This window comes from Gekko japonicus, unplaced genomic scaffold (assembly GCF_001447785.1).
Source record: "Gekko japonicus isolate JY-2015 unplaced genomic scaffold, Gekko_japonicus_V1.1 scaffold1082, whole genome shotgun sequence".
In the NCBI taxonomy this organism is placed as follows: Eukaryota; Metazoa; Chordata; class Lepidosauria; order Squamata; family Gekkonidae; genus Gekko; species Gekko japonicus.
The window spans coordinates 220,459-242,900 of NW_015173155.1; the positions used below are offsets into that span (position 1 = coordinate 220,459).

General features: G+C 58.7%; 1 protein-coding gene across 1 annotated transcript in view; it reads right to left on the reverse strand.

Moving 5' to 3' along the window:
• Nucleotides 1-22,442, reverse strand: part of DNAH2 (dynein, axonemal, heavy chain 2) — a 151,604-nt gene that overhangs the window by 3,451 nt on the left and 125,711 nt on the right. The window contains 21 exon segments of the mRNA XM_015422403.1: nucleotides 924-1,260; nucleotides 2,441-2,555; nucleotides 3,235-3,386; nucleotides 5,531-5,759; nucleotides 6,983-7,167; nucleotides 7,814-8,005; nucleotides 8,633-8,823; nucleotides 9,371-9,554; nucleotides 9,899-10,047; nucleotides 10,699-10,885; nucleotides 13,678-13,804; nucleotides 14,819-15,018; nucleotides 15,773-15,917; nucleotides 16,077-16,210; nucleotides 16,667-16,815; nucleotides 17,981-18,131; nucleotides 18,645-18,711; nucleotides 18,873-19,021; nucleotides 20,121-20,246; nucleotides 20,793-20,957; nucleotides 22,223-22,339. Of these exon segments, the coding sequence (XP_015277889.1) occupies nucleotides 924-1,260; nucleotides 2,441-2,555; nucleotides 3,235-3,386; nucleotides 5,531-5,759; nucleotides 6,983-7,167; nucleotides 7,814-8,005; nucleotides 8,633-8,823; nucleotides 9,371-9,554; nucleotides 9,899-10,047; nucleotides 10,699-10,885; nucleotides 13,678-13,804; nucleotides 14,819-15,018; nucleotides 15,773-15,917; nucleotides 16,077-16,210; nucleotides 16,667-16,815; nucleotides 17,981-18,131; nucleotides 18,645-18,711; nucleotides 18,873-19,021; nucleotides 20,121-20,246; nucleotides 20,793-20,957; nucleotides 22,223-22,339 (3,451 nt within the window).

Here is a 22,442-nt window from a genome sequence, read left to right on the forward strand (position 1 = left end):
CCTGCTGGGTCAGACCAGGGAGGGTCCATCTAGTCCAGCCTCCTGTCTCACACCGTGGCCAGCCAGTTCCTCTGGAGAGCCAACAACAGGGCAGAGAGTCTGAAATCTTCCCCTGATAAGAACATCAGAAGAGCCCTGCTGGATCAGACCAGTGAGCGTCCATCCAGTCCAGCCTCCTGTCTCACACAGGGGCCAGCCAGTCCCTCTGGAAGGCCAGCAACAGGGCAGAGAGTCTGAAATCTTCCCCTGATAAGAACATCAGAAGAGCCCTGCTGGAACAGACCAGGGAGGGTCCATCTAGTCCAGCCTCCTGTCTCACACCGGGGCCACCCAGTTCCTCTGGAGGGCCAGCAACAGGGCACGGAGGCCGAGACCTTCCCCTGATAAGAACCTCAGAAGAGCCCTGCTGGATCAGACCAGGGAGGGTCCATCCAGTCCAGCCTCCCGTCTCACACAGGGGCCAGCCAGTTCCTCTGGAGGGCCAGCAACAGGGCAGAGAGGCCGAGGCCTTCCCCTGATGTGGCCTCCTGGCACTGGGACTCAGAGGCTGACTGCCTCTGGACATGGAGGTTCTCTTCAGTCACCACGGCTACTAGCCACTGAGAGACCAGGCCTCCATGAATCTGCCTCATCCCCGTTCAGAGCCATCGGCCGTCACTACGTCCTCCTGCAGCGAATCACACATTTTAAACTCGCTGTGTAAAGGAGCACCAGACACCAACAGGGCCAGGATCCTCCTCTGCCAGACCCCCCTCCCCATGATCATTCCACTCTCCTGCCCCCCAAGCTCCCTTTGCTCTAAGCACCAGACCCCCTTTCCCTCCCAGAGAGCATCTGCGTCCCTTCAGGGGCAGCCAAAGAGAGTCCCACTGCCAAAGGACCCAGGCGTCCGGGTCTTGTTCCCCCCCCCCACGCACACTCACTGCCCACTCTGTGGACTCTCTCGGATGTTCTGCAAAGGGGGCACTCGAGCCCAGGACCCCAGGGCCCAGGCTGCCCCGTCCCACTCCAGCAGTCGATTCGAGAACACCGGGCAACTGAGCCTGGAGGAGGAGACGTCCGCATTCTCGCGGCATGTCTTACGTTGTTCATCCGCGCGGCGGCCTGCAGGACGGCCGTCAGGAACCCCGTGGGGAAGGTGAAGCCCGAGAGCCAGAAGAGCACGGGAGGGTGCGCCGTCTTGGCCCAGCGGGCAAACTGCTCCACCCGCTGGCCCAGGTCTCGGGTCCAGGCGCCCAACAGCTTCTGCGACTGGTATGCCTGCCAAAAGAGAAAGGCGCGTGGGGTGACCGGCTGGCTCCCGAGGAAGCCAGAGGCGGGGGGGGGGGGGGGGCCCACTTGCTTAGTCAGAAGGAGCCTTCCTTACGCACTCTGGCCCATTAATCACATTGTTAACCTCTGGTGCCTGCTGCTGGCGCCCTGATGGGGGCCAAGCATGAGGAGGCAGTGGGAGGGCCCAAGCGGGACTCCTCGCCCCTTCAGACGCTGTCCACAGGGGATGTGGTGGAACCCCATTCCGAGAAAGGCCACAGTGAACGCTTCCCTCGGGTCCATTTTCACCAGCCCAGGGGCCGCCCTCCCCGGGACTTCCACCTGCCCTGCAGAGGAAAGAGGGCAGGGGCCCACTTGCAACCTGGATGTTTCCCAGCGGGCTGTGGTATTGTGACCATGCTGGGGGGAGAGAAGCACCACAACCCCCTCCTTCCCAGGCCACCGTTTCCAGTCTGGTTTTGGGCCTCCCCACGGTTCTCCATTCACAGATTTCCCCATCGTTTCGTTTCGGTTTGACCTTTCTGAGGGAAGACCCGGGGCCTAGCAGTGCCACTTTACCCTCAGAAAGACATGTTTGAAATAGCTCTTTCCCCTCTGAGAGGTGCCTCATATCCCAGCAAAGATTTCTGAATTATATATTTCCCCCCCCCCATTATACAGAATCACATATTTCTCCCCACCCACCACAGGAACTTTGTAGGGTGACCAACCTCCAGGTGGGGCCCGGAGATCTCCCACAATCCCCACTGATCTCCCGGCTACAGAGATCACTTTCCCTGGGGGAAAAATGGCTGCCGTAGAGGGCGGTCTGCCAAGATCCCTCCCCTCCCCAAACCCCAGCCCCCAAATCTCCAGGAACTCCCCAACCCAGAGCTGACGGCCCTAGAGAAAGGGAGGGGAGGCAGCCCGAGAAGAAAGGAGAAACTGACTGGTCCGACGTGGAACTTCGCAACAGCTTCTCCCGAAGGGGATTTCCCTCGTGAAGTCAAGAGAATTTTGTACAGGAAGAAAAAAGGGGGGGACGGGGGCGTTTCTCCCAAATGGCTCTAGTGGAGGAAGGGCTGACAGGCTCTTGCGCTGAGGCTTCAGACGCCCCGCCCCCGTGCTCCCCTTGGGCCTCCCGCCAGGTGGGGAAGGCCGCCCACGTTCCGAGCGGCGCAACCCTTACCCTCTCCCACATGGGGGGCACGCGGGCATCGAAGATGCAGTTGAAGATCTCCTCCAGGTCCGTCGACATGACCACCAGGCCCTGAATGCCCTTCTCCAGCTCCACCAGGGAGGAACTGCCAAGGGGAGAAGTGGGGAAAACTCTGTCTGCGCCACGCGGAGGCCCGGCTGGCGCAAGACCCTCCCTTACTTTTCCCTGCGCCAGGGCCAGCTGCTGAGCGTATGCAGAGCGACTCTGACCTCTGAGGAGCCACTGCCCACACAGCTTCCTGGACGGAGGGGCCAGCCGCAAAATGGCCGGAACTGGCCTCCAGTCACCCAGTGACGACCCTCTTGCTGTGGCAGCAGCTGCTGCCAAAGCAACGTTTTTAAAAATCTGCCCAGCCCGTTGGTGGGCCAGTTTGGTGTCGTGGTTAAGTGCACGGACTCTAATCTGGGACAACTGGGTTTTAATCTCCTCCTCCTCCTCCTCTATGGAGCCCCAGGGCCCTACCTTGCAGGGGGGGACCCTGGTTTAAGCTATTCCTACACTCCTCTCTTCCCCCCCCCCCCAGGAAATGCACTAAACCATAAAAGAACAGTTGGGAGATCCAATCCCAGATCGCCCACACCACAGGGTGCTTATTACCCTGGAGAAAAACCCCACTGTGGGTCGCTTCAGCTGAGGCTTTGACCCCAGCCTGAAAGGGAGCCACGCAGAGGGGCCAGTGCACTTGAATCGGGGCTGGGAGCGAAGGGGCCCGCAATTGCACATGAGAGCTGGGCAGCCCCCCACCCCACCCCCAGGACGCTCACTTGATGACTTGCAGCAAGGAGTTGTAGCGCTGGATCTCCTGGAGCAGGACCACATTGAGGGGGGAGGGATCCGTGGAGAGCATCTTGCGGGTGCCCTCGTAATCGATCTCCTCTGGGATCTTGCTGCGCACATCAGCCGAGAGCTCCAGCACCTGGGGTGAGGGGAGGCAAGGTGAAGGCAAGGTCTCGGGGGGGGGGCTGCAGGTAGCCAGCTTGCGGGGAGGGGGGCAGCCAACTTGAAGGAGCTTCCTGGCTCTCAGGGGCTTCCACTGCTCTTGGCCCCAGATGACCAGCTCACACGACTCCTGCAGAACCCGGACCCTCAACCACCTGCTTTGGGGACCATGGAAGGCCCTGGGCATCCTGGCACCAGCCTGGTAAGGTATGAAGCTGCTGCCGAGAACAGCACGACACCAGGCAAGTACGAAGCCCACGGCCGTGGCCAGAAAGCATCCCCCCCATACACGGGACAAATTCTCCATCTTTCTTTCTTTAACAGTCTTTCTTTAACAAACACCACCCTCTGTTTCCACCCTCGCACTGAAGCCCCCGCTCCTAGGAATTTCGCCACCGCCAAAGTAATACCCGGATCAGTCTCACCAAGCAGAAGAGGCATGGAAACAAGGGAAACCTTGGATCACCGGCTGAGCCCTCGGATCTTTCAAAGGGGCCATCAGCACATGATCCAAGAAAACGGAATGACGTTTCAGTTGTCCCAGACCCACAAGCACATAACCTGTCTGAGTGATCCCCAGAATCAACGCACCAAAAGATGGGACAAATTCAAGGCTTCCCATCAGAAGTCTCTCTTTAGGAATCACCCACGTTCCATCTTGCAAAGGGAAACGGGTGTGCACGATATGCGTGGAACTCCCAAGTGACTGATGCGGCAGTCGGATGTGTGGGGAAAGCCCAGGCGTGTCAGTCAGTAGCCCAGGTGTGTGCCCAAGGCTCCTTCTTGCTGCTCAAGACATCAGGAGGGCTCCAGAGCACCAGACCTCAGGAACCTCAGAAGAGCCCTGCTGGGTCAGACTAGGGAGGGTCCCTCTCGTCCAGCCTCCCGTCTCACACAGGGGCCAGCCGGTTCCTCTGAAGGGCCAGCCACAGGGCAGAGAGGCCGAGGCCTTCCCCTGATAAGGACACCAGAAGAGCCCTGCTGGGTCAGACCAGGGAGGGTCCCTCTAGTCCAGCATCCCGTCTCACACAGGGGCCAGCCAGTCCCTCCGGAGGGCCAGCAACAGGGCAGGGAGGCCGAGGCCTTCCCCTGATAAGGACACCAGAAGAGCCCTGCTGGGTCAGACCAGGGAGGGTCCCTCTAGTCCAGCATCCCGTCTCACACAGGGGCCAGCCAGTTCCTCTGGAGGGCCAGCAACAGGGCAGAGAGGCCGAGGCCTTCCCCTGATAAGGACACCAGAAGAGCCCTGCTGGGTCAGACCAGGGAAGGTCCCTCTAGTCCAGCATCCCGTCTCACACAGTGGCCAGCCAGTTCCTCTGGAGGGTCAGCAACAGGGCAGAGAGGCAGAGGCCTTCCCCTGATAAGGACACCAGAAGAGCCCTGCTGGGTCAGACTAGGGAGGGTCCATCTAGTCCAGCATCCCGTCTCACACAGTGGCCTGCCGGTTCCTCTGGAGGGCCAGCCACAGGGCAGAGAGGCTGAGGCCTTTCCCCGATGTTGCCCCCTGGCTCTGGGATTCAGAGGCTGACTGCCTCTGGCTGGGGAGGCTCCCTTTAGTCACCCTGGACCTCCCTGGGAAGCTACCTAACTCCCCTTTAAAGCCCTCGATGCTCGCAGTGAATTCCAAAAGTTAGTCACTTGTCAAGTCAAGGGGTACTTATTTTTTGTCCATCCTGAATCTATTGCTCATCAATTTCACGGGGCGAAGTTCTAGCACTGAGTGCTAGTATTACGGAAGGGGGAGGGAAAAGTATCTCCATACAACCTCCCCACCCCCGTGCATGATTTTATCAACCTTTATCATGTCCCCCTTTAGTCGTCTCTTTTACAAACCAAGACGACAAGACTCTTCAGCCTTTCCTCACAAGAAAGGTGCTCCAAGTGCTCTTCTGTACTTTTCCCAGATGTGCAATGTCCTTTTCCAGATGTAGTGACCACAACGGCACACAGTTTACAGGGACATTACGATATGGTCCCTTTTACTTTCCCAACAGTCTCCCATTTTCTTCAGGGCCGCCGCATGCAGATCTTCATCAAGCCGCCCGCCAGAACCCCAGCTCCCTTTCCCTCTCGGCCTGGGCCTCCTCCCGCCCTTTGGCCCTGGCCCCCCCTGCTGCGTACCTTGTCCTCCCGGCTCTGCCCAGCCATCCCCCGAGGCATGGTCTGGGGCTGCAGGGAGAGGAGGGTTTCAAAGAGCGTCCGGGCTTCGGTGATCTGGGAGGCCACGTCGGCGTTGGGGTGCTGGCCAAAGGCTTCCGGGGGGTCCATGCCGGGCAGCAGGCTGATGTAGTCCTTGTAGGATCCCAGGTTGCCATCCTTGGGGATGTAGTAAATGTCCAGCACCGAGAGCCTGAGGAGGGGACAGGGGCGCTCAGGGCCTGCAGACGGTCCCGCATCGTGGATCCCCCTTCCCTGGGGACCCACCCCCGCCAGGATGTTTGCCCCACATATGCCAGCCCCCACAGCCACGTTTGAAACACCAGAGCTGGTCTCGGTTGGCCTCTTTTCGGCATTGCTTCTAATGAAACCCGCACTTTCGAGAAGCGATGCAGGACTTAAGAAGAAAAGGGAAAACCACTTCTGGAAAGCATTTTGTGGTTCCTTCAGGACACTTTTGATAACTGGAGATTTGATTGGCTGTGCAGATTTTTTTTAAAAAAATGTTGCCTTGGCAGCTGCTGCCACCACTGTGCGACTGAAGGTGAGCCGCGGCAGCCATTTTGCAGCTAGCTCCACCTCCTGTGGCAGCCATTTTGTGGCTGCACTCATCATGCTGTGTCAGGATCCCAGAGGAGCCTGCAGGCTCAAGAAGGTTGGGGATCCCTGGCTCAGTGCAAGCAGAACCCTGGAGGGCTTCCCCCCTGAGGGAGGGGGAGGGGAGGGGGCAATGAACAAGAAGAAAAAGAAGAGATTGGATTTATACCCTGCCCTTCACTACCCAAGGGAGTCTCAGAGCGGCTGACAAACTCCTTCCCCTTCCCCTCCCCACAACAGACACCCTGTGAGGTGGGCGGGGCTGAGAGAGCTCTGACAGAAACGGCTCTTTTTCAAGGACAGCTGTGCCAGAGCTTGTGACTGATCCAAGGTCACATCAGCAGGTGCAAGTGGAGGAGTGGGGACTCAAACCCGGGTCTCCCAGATTAGAGTCCGCACACTTAACCACGACACCAGACTGGCAAAAGGAAGGTTTTCTCAGGAAGGAGGGAAACCAGGCCTCCATGTGCTCGACAGAGAGTCAGAGAAGTGGCTTATGCTCTTCCGTGGCCAGAGGGTATGACTTTCCCCCCCTTAGACAGGGAAAACAACCCTGTAAGGAGGGCAGCTCCCCAAGGAGGAAGAGAGAAAGAGGAGCCGTGGATCACGCAGAGCAAGGCAAAGCACAGGGGGAAACACACCCACACCCACACCCACACACACACACCGTGTTCCAGACCTGAGCCACGCAGGGGACCGAACCAGCCGACCCCAACGTAAGAACCATCCTCTGAGCCGAGGTCATCCTCCACAGCCAGAAGATTCCCACCCACCCCCCGCTCTCTCTAGCAATGCGCCTCGCACCCCCCCCCCTCCTACCTGTAGGCGGGGGCGGCCACAGCCTGCTCACAGAAGTAGTCGTTGATGTAAGTGGTGAGGAGGCGCCGGTCCCAGTCGTCCGTCACGTGGCCCCCGTAATTGACGCCGGCGATCAGGTACTTGAGGGCGTCCCAGGGCGTCTCTTCGTACTCGTCCAGGTACAGGCTCAGGAGGTTCTCGGACACCTGGAGACGGGGCCAGAACAGCCAGCTGTAAGCGGGGACGGAGAAGCGAAAGGGCCGGGCCTTTGGGCACTGCAAGGGGCAGGACTCGGGACGTCTCGGCCTGGCACGGCTGGACCTTGCGCTCTGGGCTGTGACACGGTAGAGAGCCAGGGCGCTGTGACTGTGGTTGTGCCCCATGACCAATGCTCCCCCTAAGCTGTGGAGTCCTGTGAGCAAAAATTCTACTCTGTGAGCTACTGGCATTAAAGCTGCGAGCGAGCAATTTGGCTGCTGCAGAAATGTGTTTGCTCTGGAGCCCTCCTTCCTGAGCGGAGACAAAAATGTCTGAGCGAGAAGCTAAGAACTATGAGCTAGCTCACACTAACTCTGCTTAGAGGCAACACTGCCCATGGCTGGCGGCACAGGGGGCCCTACAAGGATCACCACTGCCCTGAGTGTCTCTCTGACCAATCTGTCCGACATCGGCCCCCTCCCCTCTGGGAGCAGGACGACAGCCGCAGGACACAAAAAGGAATGGGTCTGCCCCACAGTTGTGGGGCTCTGGGACATGGCCGTACAATAGCCTCGACAGCCCGGAACCGGAGTGCCTCCCTGGCTGGCCTCCCCAGCCCCCCACGCCCAGCCCTCCGCCTTCCCCCTCAGCCACCTCAAAGTCTGAGTCGTTGAAACCGTAGATGATGTTCCAGCCCAGCTGGAGGAACTTTTTGCGTTCCAGGAGGATGCTGTGGAAGAAGCACAGGGCAAAGAGCAGCTTCTTGTACTTGGAGGGCTTCGTGCAGCGGGTGAACTGGGGCTCCGTGATGAGTTGGTAGAGGCGCTTCATGTTGGCCTTCAGGCCCTGTCGACGCAGAGAGAAGGGTGGGGGAGAGGTTGGCGCTGACCTCAGGCCCAGCGGGAGGCACGGGGTGTGTGTGTGTGTGCCCAGGCCTGGCCTAGCGAGAGTTGCCAGCAACACGGGCCTGTCCCGCTCGGGTCAAGAGGGTGGAGCCATTGGTGGTCACTAAGTGGCATTGGTGGTGGCTAAGTCGTTGCTGGCCGCAATGGATCGACTTATTCGCTTCATTTAAATCCCACCTTTCTCCCTAATGAGGACCCAAAGCGGCTTACGTGGTCCTCCTCTCCTCCGTTTTTATTCTCACAACAGCCCTATGGGGTAGGTGAGTCCAAGAGAGTGTGTGACGGGCCCAAGACGGGGATTCGAGCCCAGGTCTGCCGGATCCTATTCTGACACTGCAGCCATGCCCCCGAGTCCTTCTGAAGGGGCGTGGCCTGCGTGCCAGCAGACTGCGAGGGTCCCCGCTGCAGCTTCTCTCCCAGGCCCTGGGGTCCAGAGGCGAAGCAGCCGCCTGGGCGCCTCGAGGGGCGGAAGAGGCGGAAGAGGCAGCCCCAGGAGCAGGGCTGGGAGAGGGCGTCTCTGCCTGCCTCCATTCCCCCCCCCCGGGGGGGGAGGGAGCTTCTCTCTCACCGAGGGAGGCTCCGTGGTCATCTTGATGCCGGCCTGCAGGATGGAGATGGGGAAGTCGGGGTGGGGGCTGGAGCTGAGCCACAGGCGGAAGGACTGGTGCGGCTCCTCCACCTGCAGCTGTTCCACCAGCTTGTCCAGCTGGGGCATCCAGGAGAGCGAGAGGTGGCAGTTGGCCAGGAACACCCAGTTGCCTGCCGGGAAGCACACGGAGGGAGGGAGTTAGGGGCAGAGGGGGCCAGCGGGAGGGGAGGGAGCGGGCCCAGGAGGGGGAGAGCTGGAGGAGGAGGCCGTGGGGGGGGGACCTGCTGGTGAATGGGGGGGGCTCCACCCCTGAGCACGCCAAGCTGCCTTCAACTGGCACAGTCCCTGGGTCCACCAAGGTCCGTCTGCCCTAGTCAGACTGGCAGCCCCCCTCTCCAGGGTCCCAGGCAGGGAACTTCCACATCACCTCCTGCCTGGTCACTCTTAACGGGGGAGGCTGCTGCTGGGGACTGGACCCATGGACACCAGGCAGAGACTGGCGGCCACTCTCCAGTGTCTCAGGCCGAGACCTTTCACATCACCCACTGCCTGGTCCTCACTGGAGAGGCCAGGGGTGGAACCTGGGGCCTTCTGCACGCCAAGCAGAGGCTCTTCCCCTGAGCCACGCTGCCTCCCAGCATGGCAAGGTGAGGAGAGGAGAGGGGCGGGTGAGGCTGGGGGAAGGCGCCCGGTCCTCCCTCGCCCTTTGGCCCTCACCTTGATGGACGCCGTCCTTGATCATGCGGGTGGCGATTGGAGCCTGGCCCTGCCCCAGGGAGAGGGCGTGGAAGCGCTGGGCCATGCCCGAATGCTCCGCCAGCTGCAGCAGGGAGGAGGTGGGGTCCACGCCAGGTGACAGCACAAAGATCAGCGGGGTCTTTGTCGTGGAGTCATCCACCACCTGAGAGGGACAGAGGCGGGGGTGAGACGGAAACCCAAGTGCCTCCGCTCCAGCAGGCCTGCTTCCTCTGCCCAGGGCCAGTCAGGACCAAGTCTGGGGATCCGGGGTCCACCGGCCCCCTCCAGCTGACGTCTCGGTGGGCCTCCTCAAAAGGCCTCCAGCACCAGGGCCAAGCACAGCCGTGCTGCAGAGAGTGTCGCCTGCAGCAGGAAAGGGAAGAGGGGACCACGGGCCAGACCCTGGCAGAGGGGGCAGGCGGGCCGGGCCTCTTGGGGGCTGCATCCTGGAGACTCCCGACACCAAGGCACGGCCCCCTCCTGGGGCCGGCAGCACCAGGCACTCACCAACTTCATGTTCAGCACCGGCGGCTCAATGAACTGGGAGCCCAGGTTCGAGATGATGAACGCCGTGACGCAGAAGGCCACGCGGTCCGGCCTCAAGGACCGGACGATGAGCATCCGCTGCATCTGGTTGCAGGAGTTCTCCCACTCCCCTGCGGGGAGCAACCGGGCAAGGTGAGAGGCTGCCCTGGGAGGAGGATCCCCCCCGCCCCCCAATCTGTGGGCTGGGTGTCCGTTAATCAGGCCTGCAGGCCCCAGCGGAAGTGACCGTGAACACACCTGAAGCCGCCTTCAACTGGCACAGTCCCTGGGTCCACTAGGGTCCGTCTGGCCTAGTCAGAGTGGCAGCCCCCTCTCCAGGGTCCCAGGCAGGGGACTTCCACGTCACCTCCTGCCTGGTCACTGTTCACGGGGGAGGCTGCTGCAGGGGAGGCTGCTGCAGGGGACTGGACCCAGGCACGCCGAGCAGATGCTCTTCCACCGAGCCACAGACCCTGCCTAAAGTCCTCATCTCCTGGACTGAGATCCCCAAGCCCTCTGGGCTGCTCACTTGCTGAGTAACAGGAGGGGGTCAGCTGGGAGGTGCCGCAAAAGGCAAAAGGCTGGAGGCCAGCCCAGGCATCCTTTCCCATCACGCGTGGGTCTGGTAACCTGGCCCCTTCCTCGGGCAGGAGTGAACTGCCAATCCAACGGCCTCTGCCTCCCGTCCCCAGCCCAGGCTCAGCGAGAGGGAACGCGACAGCCAGCTGCCCGGGCCGATCTCGTCCAGCCAGCCAGCCAGCCCAGCCGGTGCCGTGCCCCACCTGGTAACATGGCCTTCTCGGGCTTGGAGTTGGTGTACCAAAGGTTCCAGTCACGGGGATACTGCTCGAAAGAGTTCATGATGCCGTGGAAGTTGGTGAGCTTGTCCAGCTCGGTGATGTTGTCCCAGTAGACGTCGGCCAGCCAGCTGGTGCACGGATTGTCCATCTGCCCTTCCCTGTCCAGCACCTGCAAGGAGGGACGAGTGGGGGGGCTGCGTCACCCTCTCACCCAGGGGCCTCCGGCCTTTTAGCGCCTCCAGGCCCGACTGGAATTCTGACACAGGGCCGTAGGGCAATTTACAAAATGGCTCCCGCGGGAGGCAGAGCCAACCACAAAATGTCAGGGAGCGAGGTGACAGGCAACTCTAACAGTGCCTCTTCGACATTCCAGGCAGACGTTCTGTTGAACAGGATGCTTTTCAGTCTGCATAGCCAATCAGGACCCCTACTGGGCAAAAGCCCCACCCATGCTTGGAAGGCACTTGGCAGGCAGCAGGAAAGGTGCCGGCAGACCCCCCACGGCACCCACGGACACCATGCTGAAGACCCTGCTCTAGCCTATGGAAGCCTCTGGGCAAAGCTGAGAACCTCTCTGTGCCAGAGACACCAAGCAGGGGATGCCCACCTAGCAGGTAAAAGGTAAAGGTTCCCCTTGCTCTAAAGCCAGTTGAATCCGACTCTAGGGGGCGGTGCTCATCTCCGCTTCCAAGCCAAAGAGCCAGCACTGTCCGAAGACGTTTCCGTGGTCATATGGCCGGCATGACTGAACGCCAAGGCACACGGAACGCTGTGACCTTCCCGCCAAACGCTGTGACCTTCCCACCTGCAATTTCTTGCTTTCGAACTGCTAGGTTGGCAGGAGCCACCTACCAGGAGGAGACCCCAATTCTGACAAGCTGTGGTTTCCTCCAAAAGCCAGGCTCCAGCGCTCTCGCTGCAAGGCAGACAAGTGCACCCAGACATCTGGGATGTACCCCCCCGCCCGGTCCTGTCCTGGGCACGGAGGGTGCCAACCAGAAGTCACCCATTCCTGCTCCAAGGAAGGGGGTGCTTCTTCCCCAGGTGAAAACTGTCCTTCCGGGAAGAAGAATGGCACATGTGCAATGTGGAGCCCCGGGAATAAAATCCAGGAGCCACGGGAATGGGGGGACCAGGAGCTCAGAGAGGGCCCGCTGCCTCCTGTGCCAACCCCGGTGGTGGCCCTGGCAGTGAACAGCCTTGTCCAAGCGTGGGCAAGAGACTGCTCCTCTCCTTACTGGCCTCCCTGCCAGGCTACCCTGCCCTGTCCCTCGAGGAGAGAGGGGGGGTGGCGTCCTGCTTTCCTGCAATTCTCTGTCCGGTTGTCATGGACAGGGCTTGGCCCCGCTTCAAGAGCAGCTCAGATGACAAAGCCGGGCAAACTGGGAGAGCTGCCCAGCTCTCTCGGTGGAGGGCCCCTGGGAGAGCAAACCCCTTGCTGCCCTTGACTGCCCTGGAGAGGGGGAAGGAGAGAGGAAGATTTCAAAGGGAGCTCAGGGAGCGGAACGTGGTGCTGTTTGGGCCGAAGTTTCCAAGAGCTGCAGCAGGGCAGGGCAACGAGAAAGCCAGGCGGGAGGGCCAGGGTTCGTTCCAATGGTGGAAAAGCTTCCCGTTGGAGACTCATCAAAGCCCGAGCTTGCACATTTCCAGAAGCTCTGCAAGATCGCATCGGTTAGTTTAAATCCAGATGTGAGATTTATCCTTGCCGCCATGCCCTTCCCCTTTGCTTTCCCTTCCTTCCAAGACTGGCAGGCACTCAGCCTCCAAACCTGTCCACGCGACACAGTTTCTCCTGCGCAAGACCCCGCTGTGAGGTTTTTCCCCCCACCCTGATCTCTGATTTCCGACAAAACCTGCGCTACTTGTCAACATTCTGTTACCGACACTTTCATCCTGAAGTGCTAGAATGTCCGCTGGCATTCCATGACATCATTAGAGTACAGGAAGCAAGCAAAGGTCAGCGTTTAATCTCCAAGAGAACCTCTCAGTAAAGCTTTAATGGCCAATGTTGAGAAGTGCCCCCATGGCTGGCAAAAAGGAAAAGTGCTGGGGAATGAGACATCAAGCCCCAAACATAGAACATGTCAGTGCTTATAGGTGCAAATGGCTCTGGCCAGGAGTAAGACAAAAGCTTTAGCATCTAACACATGCTGGAATGTCACACCTGAAGGGCCAAAGACTAAGACAGCCCGAAGGCTAGATCATATTTGCTTCTTTTGGGGGACAGGAACATCAGGACTGTATCGGGCTGGGGCCTCTCAAAGGGGAGATTAGAAATTCTTAGGACACGCAGAAGAAGCTCTCGTATCTTTTGGCCTTTGGCCCAGGAGGTGCAAGCCAAGACAAACCAAGCCTTTACGAAGAGACTCCATCTTGACCATGTGTCAAGTGACAGTCGGGAGAAGTCCCAGCTCTGAGAACCAAGGCAGTGAATGACATTTAAGCACTGCAAGATGCATGAATATCTATCCTATCCTATCACACATCTGCCATTTTGCAACCTGGGGACGGAGAGCTCACCAGCCACCTCTCCTTTTTATTGCTCTTTAGAAGGTGGGACTGAATAGGCGTGGTATGTTTAGAGAGACCAGGCCCCGAGCATTCAAAATGCAAGTGTAGTAAACAAAAATAAAAAGGGTACCCATCCTCTGTACAAACTTCAGGCTGAGTGGGGATATAGAGAAAAAGGTGAAAACATGCACTCCTCTAAATACTGGAGACTAAACGTATCCTGAATGGTTTTAATTAGGATAGGATAGATATTCATGCAGTTGCAGTCAATGTTCCCTTTGTGGCGGTGCCCGCCATGCTGTGTCAGAACGCCAAAGGTGCCCCCAGGCTCAGAAAGGTTTGGGACCCCTTGCCCTAGACCCTCTGCAAGGGCAAAATGGCCGCACGTTCCCCTCTGGAACGGCCCACACACCAGTGGCTTTCTAGTGCAGCCCCCAACTCGGTACTTACCACTCCCCCCCGCAAGAAGAAGTTGTATTCATCCATCTTGAGGTTGCCAGACACCTCCAGGATCTTGGCACACATCTGGAAACTGAAGAGCAGCTTGTGGCGTTCAAAGAGGCCCCGGCAGGTATATCTGGGCAGAAGGAGAGAGCCGGTGGGGCGGAGGCTGGCGGCTTGGGAGGGGAATGGCCCGCGCCCGGCCTGAGGGCTGCACGTCCTCAGCCTCCTGCTAGCAGGGTCAGTTTGGTGCAGTGACTAGGAGCGCAGACTCTAATGTGGGAGAACCAGGTTTGACTCCCCATGCCTCTGCATGCAGCTGCTGGTGTGACCCTGGGTCAGTCACAAGTTCTGTCAGAGCTGTTCTCTCAAGAGCAGTTCTCAAGAGAGCTCCTTCAGTCCCACCTACCTCCCAGGGTATCCGTTGTGGGGAGAGGAAGGGAAGGAGATTGTAGGCCGCTCTGAGACTCCTTCAGGTAGTGAAAACCAGGGCATAAACCAGCTCTTCTTCTTCTTCATCATCCAGGGACTTGCCCTGGGGCCTGTCTCTCTCCTTCTGCCTCAGTTTCTCCCCCTCCCCAGGTTATTATAAGGTGGGAAGGGGTCTTGTTTGGTGTAGTGGTTAAGATCTGGGAGAACCGGGTTTGATTCCCCACTCCTCCACATGCAGCTCTGGTGTGACCTTGGGTCCGTCACAAGTTCTCTCAGAGCTGTTCTCTCAAGGGCTGGTCTCAAGAGAGCTCTCTCAGCCCCGCCTACCTCACAGGGTGTCTGTTGAGGGAAGGGGAAGAGAAAGGAGACCGTAAGCTACTCTGAGACTCCTTTGGGTAGTGAAGGGCAGGGTATAAATCCAATCTCCTCCTCCTCCTCCTCTTCTTCTTTTTCTTCTTCAGCACAAGGATCTTTGCTGTATGACTGAAGATCAGCTACGGTAGCTGTTCTGTGGCTGGCTCTGCTGTCTCCAGCAGCCATTTTGGTGCAGCTCATTTGTGGCTGTGCCCGCCATGCCGTGTGAAAATTCCAATGGTGCCCGCAGGCTCAGGAAAGGGGGGGGCCTAGCACGGCTTGTCGAGCATAGCGGGAAGGAGAAGGTGACCCCCCCCGGAGCCCCCTCCGACTGCTGGGTTGTCCTCTCGGCAGAGCCGGCTACCTGTAGACCGCATAGGTGTGGTACTCGTTGAGGTAGCGGATCCGCTCATCCAGCTTGGTGCTCCGGTGGCTCTTCTGGATGCTGAGGTTGAACAGATCGATGTAGGAGTCCAGGGAGAACTGGTACATGGGGTCGATCTTCCCCATGTCGTTGAGGACGAAGAAGAGGATGGAGGCCCTTTGAGCGCAGGGGCGGTAGGCCTGGCAGGAGTGCAAGCGGTGGGTGAGTTAGTTAGCAAAAAAAAATGAGCCAGAGGTCAACTGGGAGCCAGATGGAGCAGCAACACGGGTCGCCCACACGGCATGGACTGGCAAGGAAGCCCTACATGGCTTGAGACGGGGGTGTCTGAAGGACCGTCTTGTCCTCTACGTTCCTGCCCAGGAATTAAGATCATAGGGGAGAGGTCCTCCTGACTGTCCCATCAATCAGACAACCTTGTTTGGTGGGTACACCAGACAGGGCCTTTTCGTTGGCAGCCCCACAGTTATGGAACCACCTCCCCAGGGCGGTGTGCCCGGTCCCCTCTCTTTCGATGTCTAGGAAGCACCCGGAGATGGTTTTATTTAGGGCTGCATTTGATTCAGGCAATCCTAAATTGTGATTTTAAACTTAAATTTTATGTATTTTTAGGTAATCTTTTTTTTATTATACTGTAAGCCGCCCTGAGCTCTGGAAAGAGGGGAAGGTGACTAATAAATGTTTTAAATGAACAAAAATAAATAATGAACAAGCAGAGCAAGTTTCTAGCCCCTCTTGGTTGGGATGAAGGGGACCAAAATGGAGGTGGCTTCTTTTTAAAAGCCCAGAAACCAGGAGGGGACTGGGCGCGATTCCCGCACAGTCAAAAGGCTCCCTGTTCCTCCCCAGTACCTACCATTCTCCCCACCTGTTCTGCCCCATTAATTCAGAGTCTCCCGGCGCAGTTTCTCACCCAAGATCCCACCCCTCTTTTACCTCCCGGGCAGTGTCGATCTTGATCTCTGTCGTCTCGCTGGTCTCCAGCTGCTCCGTGACCTCGGTGGCTGTGAATTTTGAGGTCTGCAGCGTGTTCACCAGCTGCACGTCGTCCAAGAGGGACCCCGTGGCTTCGTTCAGCAGCCTGAGGGGGGAAGGAGGGCACAAGGAGGGTCTGAACTGCAGCAGGCCTGGGGAGCAGAGTACAGGCAGGGCAGCGCTCCCCCACTCCCCCCCACCCGCCCAGGCCAAGCCGCAAGGGACGGGGAGGCAGAGAGGCCCTCCTGGGGCGACAGCGGCCTACCTCAGGATCTCGTCCTCCAGTTCTTTCAGCTTCCTTTTGCCCGCAGCAATGTTGAGCACCAGGGAGTCCTTCTGCTCCTCCAGTTCAGGCCTCTCCTTCCTCACCACAATCCCCAAGAGCTGGGCCTCCAAGCCCTGAGGAAGCCCGAGGTACTCGACACCTGGTTTGGCAGTCTGAGGGAGGCCCTCTCCCTGGCTCCCTCCCCAGGGAAATCGGGCTGCCCCACCCCAAGGTCCACGGGCCAGGCTGGGGCAGGGAGCCTGGGCTCAGCTCCTGCCTCAGGGTTCCCCAACGTGATGCCCCTGGGCACCAGGGCACTTTCCTGACATCGGCCAAGTGTTTTCAGGTGGGTGGGGCCTGGTGGAGCTTTTGCCCAGAAAGGCTTCTGACTGGCCACTGGGAATTTGATTGGCTGTGCGGATTTTTAAAAACACTGCTTTGGCCGCAGCTGCCGCCAGGGCACAAGGACCTCCCCACCGTGACTGAAGGTCAGCCGCGGCAGCCATTTTGAGCCCGTGCCCACTACACTGTGTCAGGATTCCGAAGGCGCCCTCAGGCTGAGAAAAAGGCCGGGGAGCCCCCCGCCTTACCTGCTCCTTGACAGCAAAGTTGACAATGGTGGTCTGGGAGGAGGTCTCCGGGGTGTAGTGCGGGTTGGAGAGCTTGGTGGTGAGGTAGAAGCGGAATTCTGGGTGATAATCCACCTCCTTATCACCCAGCCTGATCAGCAGGCGCGCACCTGCCCCACAGAAAAAGCAAGTCAGGGGCCAAAGAAAACAGACACCTCACCCCCTTCATCCAGGCCCTGGGACCCCTTTCCTTCGAGCTGGGAGGCCAGCTTCCTATGGGGCGCCTGCCTTCCATCCTCCCAGATAACTAGGCCAAGACACACAAGCTAGAGACATAAAATTTCTGGAGATTTTGAAGCCGCGGGGGGGGGGGGGGGGGGCGGACGACAGAAATAGGGGAGATCCAAATCTACGCAGCAGCTACTGCCCTATCAAACCTAAACTAATTTTACAGCTTTAACATTTAAAAAATAAACTCTGGAAGTCTCTCCCGGGGGAGAGTCGTCTGTCTCCTTCTGCTGCCAGTTTCCGCCAACAGGTGAGGACTTTTTGTTTGTTTGTTTCATTTGGCATTCTCTCAATGATTCCTCCTTCCTGACCAACGTTTTAATTGCTGTTTCCGTGTTTTGTGTTTTGATGGTTCTTTCATTGTTCTTAATTATGTGTGTGTCGGGTGGGCGGACTGTGATGGTTGTAAAATGTGATTTTTGTAACGACGTATATTTTATATTGTTAGGTGGCCTTGGTGGGCCCTCGTAAGGGCAGACAGGCAGGAGGCAAATTTGGTAAGCACATAAATAAATGCCCCATGTATACTACCACATAGAAATCCAGTGTCTGACATATTTGTGGAACTTAACAAGTTGTCAAAGCCTTCGTTTTCAGCGGCGAGTACTTGAGCGAGGACTGCAAGCGGATGCAGCCTGCTGGTCCGTGTGTCACCAAGGTTTGAAGGGAGAGGTGAAAAGGTCAGCCCGCAAGGGGAAAGTCAGGTCAGAAGGACAAGAGAAGGCACGCAACAGCTGAGAAGCGATGAAACCCCGGTCCCCTCGTGAAGAGCTGGGATCCTTCCCGTTGCAGAAATGCCTCTTGGATTCGAGAACTGTGTGTGTCTACGGCACGCTCACCTTGTCTTTAAAAGAATTTCACTCATTCTCAAAGAGTGTGGGGGGGGGTTGTGTACCCCAAATTTTCCACTTTTTAGTTGGAAGAAGGAACGTTTTTGTCCCCTGAATTTTCCGTTCTGGGCTTTCACATCCCTACAGACGCCTGTTCCGAAGGGACTCCAGGAGACCCTCTCCCTTCTCAGCCACGCTCCGCCACCCCCGAGCTCACCCACTTTGGTGACGGACTTGTTTAGGATGGGGGCCAGCGTGGGGTCGAGCTCCTCTTGCACGTTCTGCAGCAGGACAGGGGAGCCAAACTGGATGGCGTTCTCCAGGATGCGCAAGTAATCGGGCATCTGCAAGTCGATGATCTTGAGGCCCTGTTGGAAGACAGACCGGGGCGGGCGGGAAGGGGGGGCCTGCATCAGCACCAGCGATCCAGGGGGGCCTCTGGAACCCTCTGCTGCCTAGCTCCCCTGGCGCCCTCTGCAGGAAAGACGGGCTATTTGCAGCGGAGGGTGGGCTAGGGAGAAAGGAAGAGGCAGAGACGGGGTGAGGACGGGGAGAGAAAGGTGGGGAGTCACCGTGGTGCCTTGGGGGGGCAGAGGAGCGCATTCTGCATGGATTCAGACATGTGTCCGTCTTAACTGCATGTTCCAGGGTGCAAATGGGGAGAGGCCGTGGCTCAGTGCTAGAGCACCTGCTGGGCATGCAGAGAGTCCTGGGTTCAGTCCCCGGCGGCCTCTCCAGCGAAAGGGTTAGGGAGCAGGGGACGTGAAAGACTGTGGAGACTGACACACCGTACAGGACACTTCCCCCCCCCTCAGACACCCTAGAGAGGAATGCCACCCCCTCAGGACTCCCGTGAGCAGACCCCCCCGAGTCCTCCTTACGTTCTTGGCTTCCATGTTCTTGATCCACTTGGTGGCCTGGCACTGCGGGTCGATCATCAGAGGCCACCTGGGGACGGGAGCCACGCTTCAGTGCCATCGTCTCAGCCCCTCACAGGTGGGCTTCCCGGGACCCTCAGGACAGGGAGACGGGGAGCAGCCCGGGACGGAAGGCTGGGTCCAGGGACAAGCAGGCTAGCCTCCCAAGGGCCGGGAGAGGCCGGTGCTCACCGGTTGCCCCGCGTGACAATGATCCCGTTCTCGGTGGAAAAGTTGTCCGAGGGCAGCCCCTGGATGTTCCAGTTGCGAACGATGGTTGGGTTGGTGAGGAAGCCGTCGCACGTGAAGCCCGGAGAGCAGGGCACGTGGAGCTCCCGGATCTGCAGGCGCGGAGCAGGCGGGTCAGCCAGGGGCAGGAGGAGGGCCCCGCTCCGGTCCTGCTCCGCTTGCCCTCCCAGTCCTACGGTGCCAGGTCCCGAACGGAGACTCATGGTTCAGGCAGAGACACGGGACTTTGGAAGGGACTTCCACCGGCTCCCGCCAGCATGGCAACGGCCAATGGCCTGGCCCCCCGTGAGCACCGCCGACTGCCATGCGCTAGGGGGACACTTTGAAGCAAGCCATGTGCCCCAGAAGGGCCCCCGAAACAAGGCTTCCTGCCGACAACAATTACCTGTTTGGCCCAGATGTGCGAGAGGATCTCATCCCGGTAGTTGGACAGGAAGGGCCCCATGTAGGACAGGAAAGCTGACGCCAACAAACAGTCCCCTACGAGGTAACCCAGGTCTTCCTCCAGGCCCTAGAGGGAGGCGGGAGATGGGCTTGTCTCCTGCTCACCACCAAGGCTCCCTCTAAGCTGCGGAGCCTTTGTGAGCAAAAATTCTACTTTGTGAGCTACTGGCATGAAAGTTGCGAGAGAGCCACTTGGCTACTACTGCATGAGTTAGTTTGCTCTGGAGCCACATCCTTCCTGAGCAAGAACAAAAATGTGTGAGCTGGAGGCTAAAGAACTGTGAGCTGGCTCACACTAACTCAGCTTAGAGGGAACGGTGCTCACCACCTTCCCCCTCAGGCTGTGTCCCACTTCCTTGGGGACTCCGTGGGACATCAGAAAGAGCCCCCACCTCTCTGCCTTCCACCTTTGCCTTCCTGCACCACCAAATGTCCCAGCCTTCAGGCATCCTTCCTTGCGTCACAAAAAATGACAGCTGAAACGCAACGGCCCTCCAAGTGACGCCTAAGGGGGTTGAGTCCTGCCCCCCGCTCTGCTTGCCCTCCCAGTCCTACGGCGCCAGGTCCCGAATGGAGACTGATGGTTTAGGCAGAGGCACGGGACTTTGGAAGGGACTCCCACCGGCCTCCCACCAGCACGGCAACGGCCAATGGCACTGCCGACTGCCATGCTAGGGGCACACTTTGAAGCAAGCCATGTGCCCCAGAAGGGCCCCCGAAACAAGGCTTCCTGCCGACAACAATTACCTGTTTGGCCCAGATGTGCGAGAGGATCTCATCCCGGTAGTTGGACAGGAAGGGCCCCATGTAGGACAGGAAAGCTGACGCCAACAAACAGTCCCCTACGAGATAACCCAGGTCTTCCTCCAGGCCCTAGAGGGAGGCGGGAGATGGGCTTGTCTCCTGCTCACCACCAAGGCTCCCTCTAAGCTGCGGAGCCTTTGTGAGCAAAAATTCTACTTTGTGAGCTACTGGCATGAAAGTTGCGAGAGAGCCACTTGGCTACTACTGCATGAGTTAGTTTGCTCTGGAGCCACATCCTTCCTGAGCAAGAACAAAAATGTGTGAGCTGGAGGCTAAAGAACTGTGAGCTGGCTCACACTAACTCAGCTTAGAGGGAACGGTGCTCACCACCTTCCCCCTCAGGCTGTGTCCCACTTCCTTGGGGACTCCGTGGGACATCAGAAAGAGCCCCCACCTCTCTGCCTTCCACCTTTGCCTTCCTGCACCACCAAATGTCCCAGCCTTCAGGCATCCTTCCTTGCGTCACAAAAAATGACAGCTGAAACGCAACGGCCCTCCAAGTGACGCCTAAGGGGGTTGAGTCCTGCCCCTTGTCAAGCACTCTAGCCCTTGTGTTTTGTTTTGTTTTGTTTTGGGGGGAGAGGAGATAAAAGAGCTCCGGATTCGGGGCCCCACCTTCATTGTTTCCTCCCACCGGATTTTCTCCCCAGCCAGGCCGGAGACCAGTTTGGCCGCCCGGTCCAACTTGATCTCCATCTCCTCCGACTTCTTGCGCAGCTCCTCTTTCTGGGCCAGCTTCTCCTCGTACTCCTTCTTGAGCATCTCCAGTTTCTCGGCAACCTGAGCAGGGAGAAAGGGGAGAGGTCTTAGAAGCGGGCACAGGTACGAGGGAGGGAGGGAGGGAGGGAGGGAGGCCTCCGCCGGTGTATCTGCGGCAAGACCAGAACAGGTTGCCCTCTTGTCCGGAGACTGCAGTAGGGCAGGGAAGGATCACCTGGCCTCACTCGCCAGCCGCAGGGGTCAGGATCGTTTAACCACTTCCATCCCAGCAAGAATGCCACCCGGACCGGGTGCCCCTCACTCCAAACTTTGTTCGGACACTGCAACCCAAACTTCCTGCACTGCCACTTCCGCGTCACTCTCCTTCCCTTGTGGGTTTTGGGGTTTTTTTAGTTTCTGAGGCTGGTACTCCCCATATATACCCCAGAGAGCACTACAGTCTGGGTCTCAAAATCGGTTGACCCTCCCTGGCCCGAGGGAGGCCAGGCTAGCTGCTACCAGGGCCGGGGCCTTTTCAGTGGCGGCCCCTACCTGGTGGAACGAGCTCCCGGAGGAGATCAGGGCCCTGCGGGACCTTTCACAGTTCCGCAGGGCCTGCAAGACGGAGCTCTTCCGCCAGGCATTCCATTAGGGGCCGCCGCTACCGTAGAGCCCTGGTCCGTGAGTCTAACATCCAGCTGTTTGCAAGCAGAAACATCGGAGAACATCTGGGCAGTGGAAATCCCTTTGATAATGTACCATCTAAGTTAATTTTAATCGCCGCCAGCACTTTGTGTTTATATTGGTTTTATTTGTGGTGTTTTATATAATTGTATGATTGTATGATTTTAAGCTGTATTTATGTCTCTATGGAAGCCACCCTGAGCCTGCTTTGCGGGGAGGGCGGGGTACAAATTTGATAATAAATAAATAAGCTCCCCACTCCCAGTCTTGCCCCCCCCAGAACGTTTTCTGGCTACGGGGCTGCTGCCACAGGAGGCGGAGCCAGCCACAAAATGGCTGCCACCGCCGGCCTTCGGCCACACAGTGAAGAAGAACCTTGTGCTGTGGCAGTGGAGGCTGCCAGAGCAACGTTTTTAAAATATCTGCCCAGCCAATTGGAAGCTGTGCTGGGCAAAAACCCCACCTGGCCCCGCCCACCTGGTGCCAGCAAAGGTGCCCGTAGGTGCCACGGTGCCCGTGGGCACAACTCTAGGGGCCTCTGCACTCGTAGGGGATGCGACAACCGCGAGATCACAGACTCTCCACGCTGGGAGGGGTGGTGGGCACCAGGGCCCCCCAGCAGCCCAGCCACACGCCCGGCTCTCCCCCCGGGGCAGCCTGACCTCGCGCAGCCTCTCCTGGGCCTCCGCCTGGGCCGCCTGCTTCTCCGCCAGCTGCGCCATGGCAGCGTTCATGCGAGCGCGCTTCGGCTCCACCACGCGGTAAATGCGGCCGTACATCTGGGAGGGAGGCAAAGCAGGGCCACCTGCAGAGGCTGCCTTGGAGCATTCTCCTTCCCCCCCACCCAACAGGCCTCCATTCCCATTCCTCCCCGGGAACCCC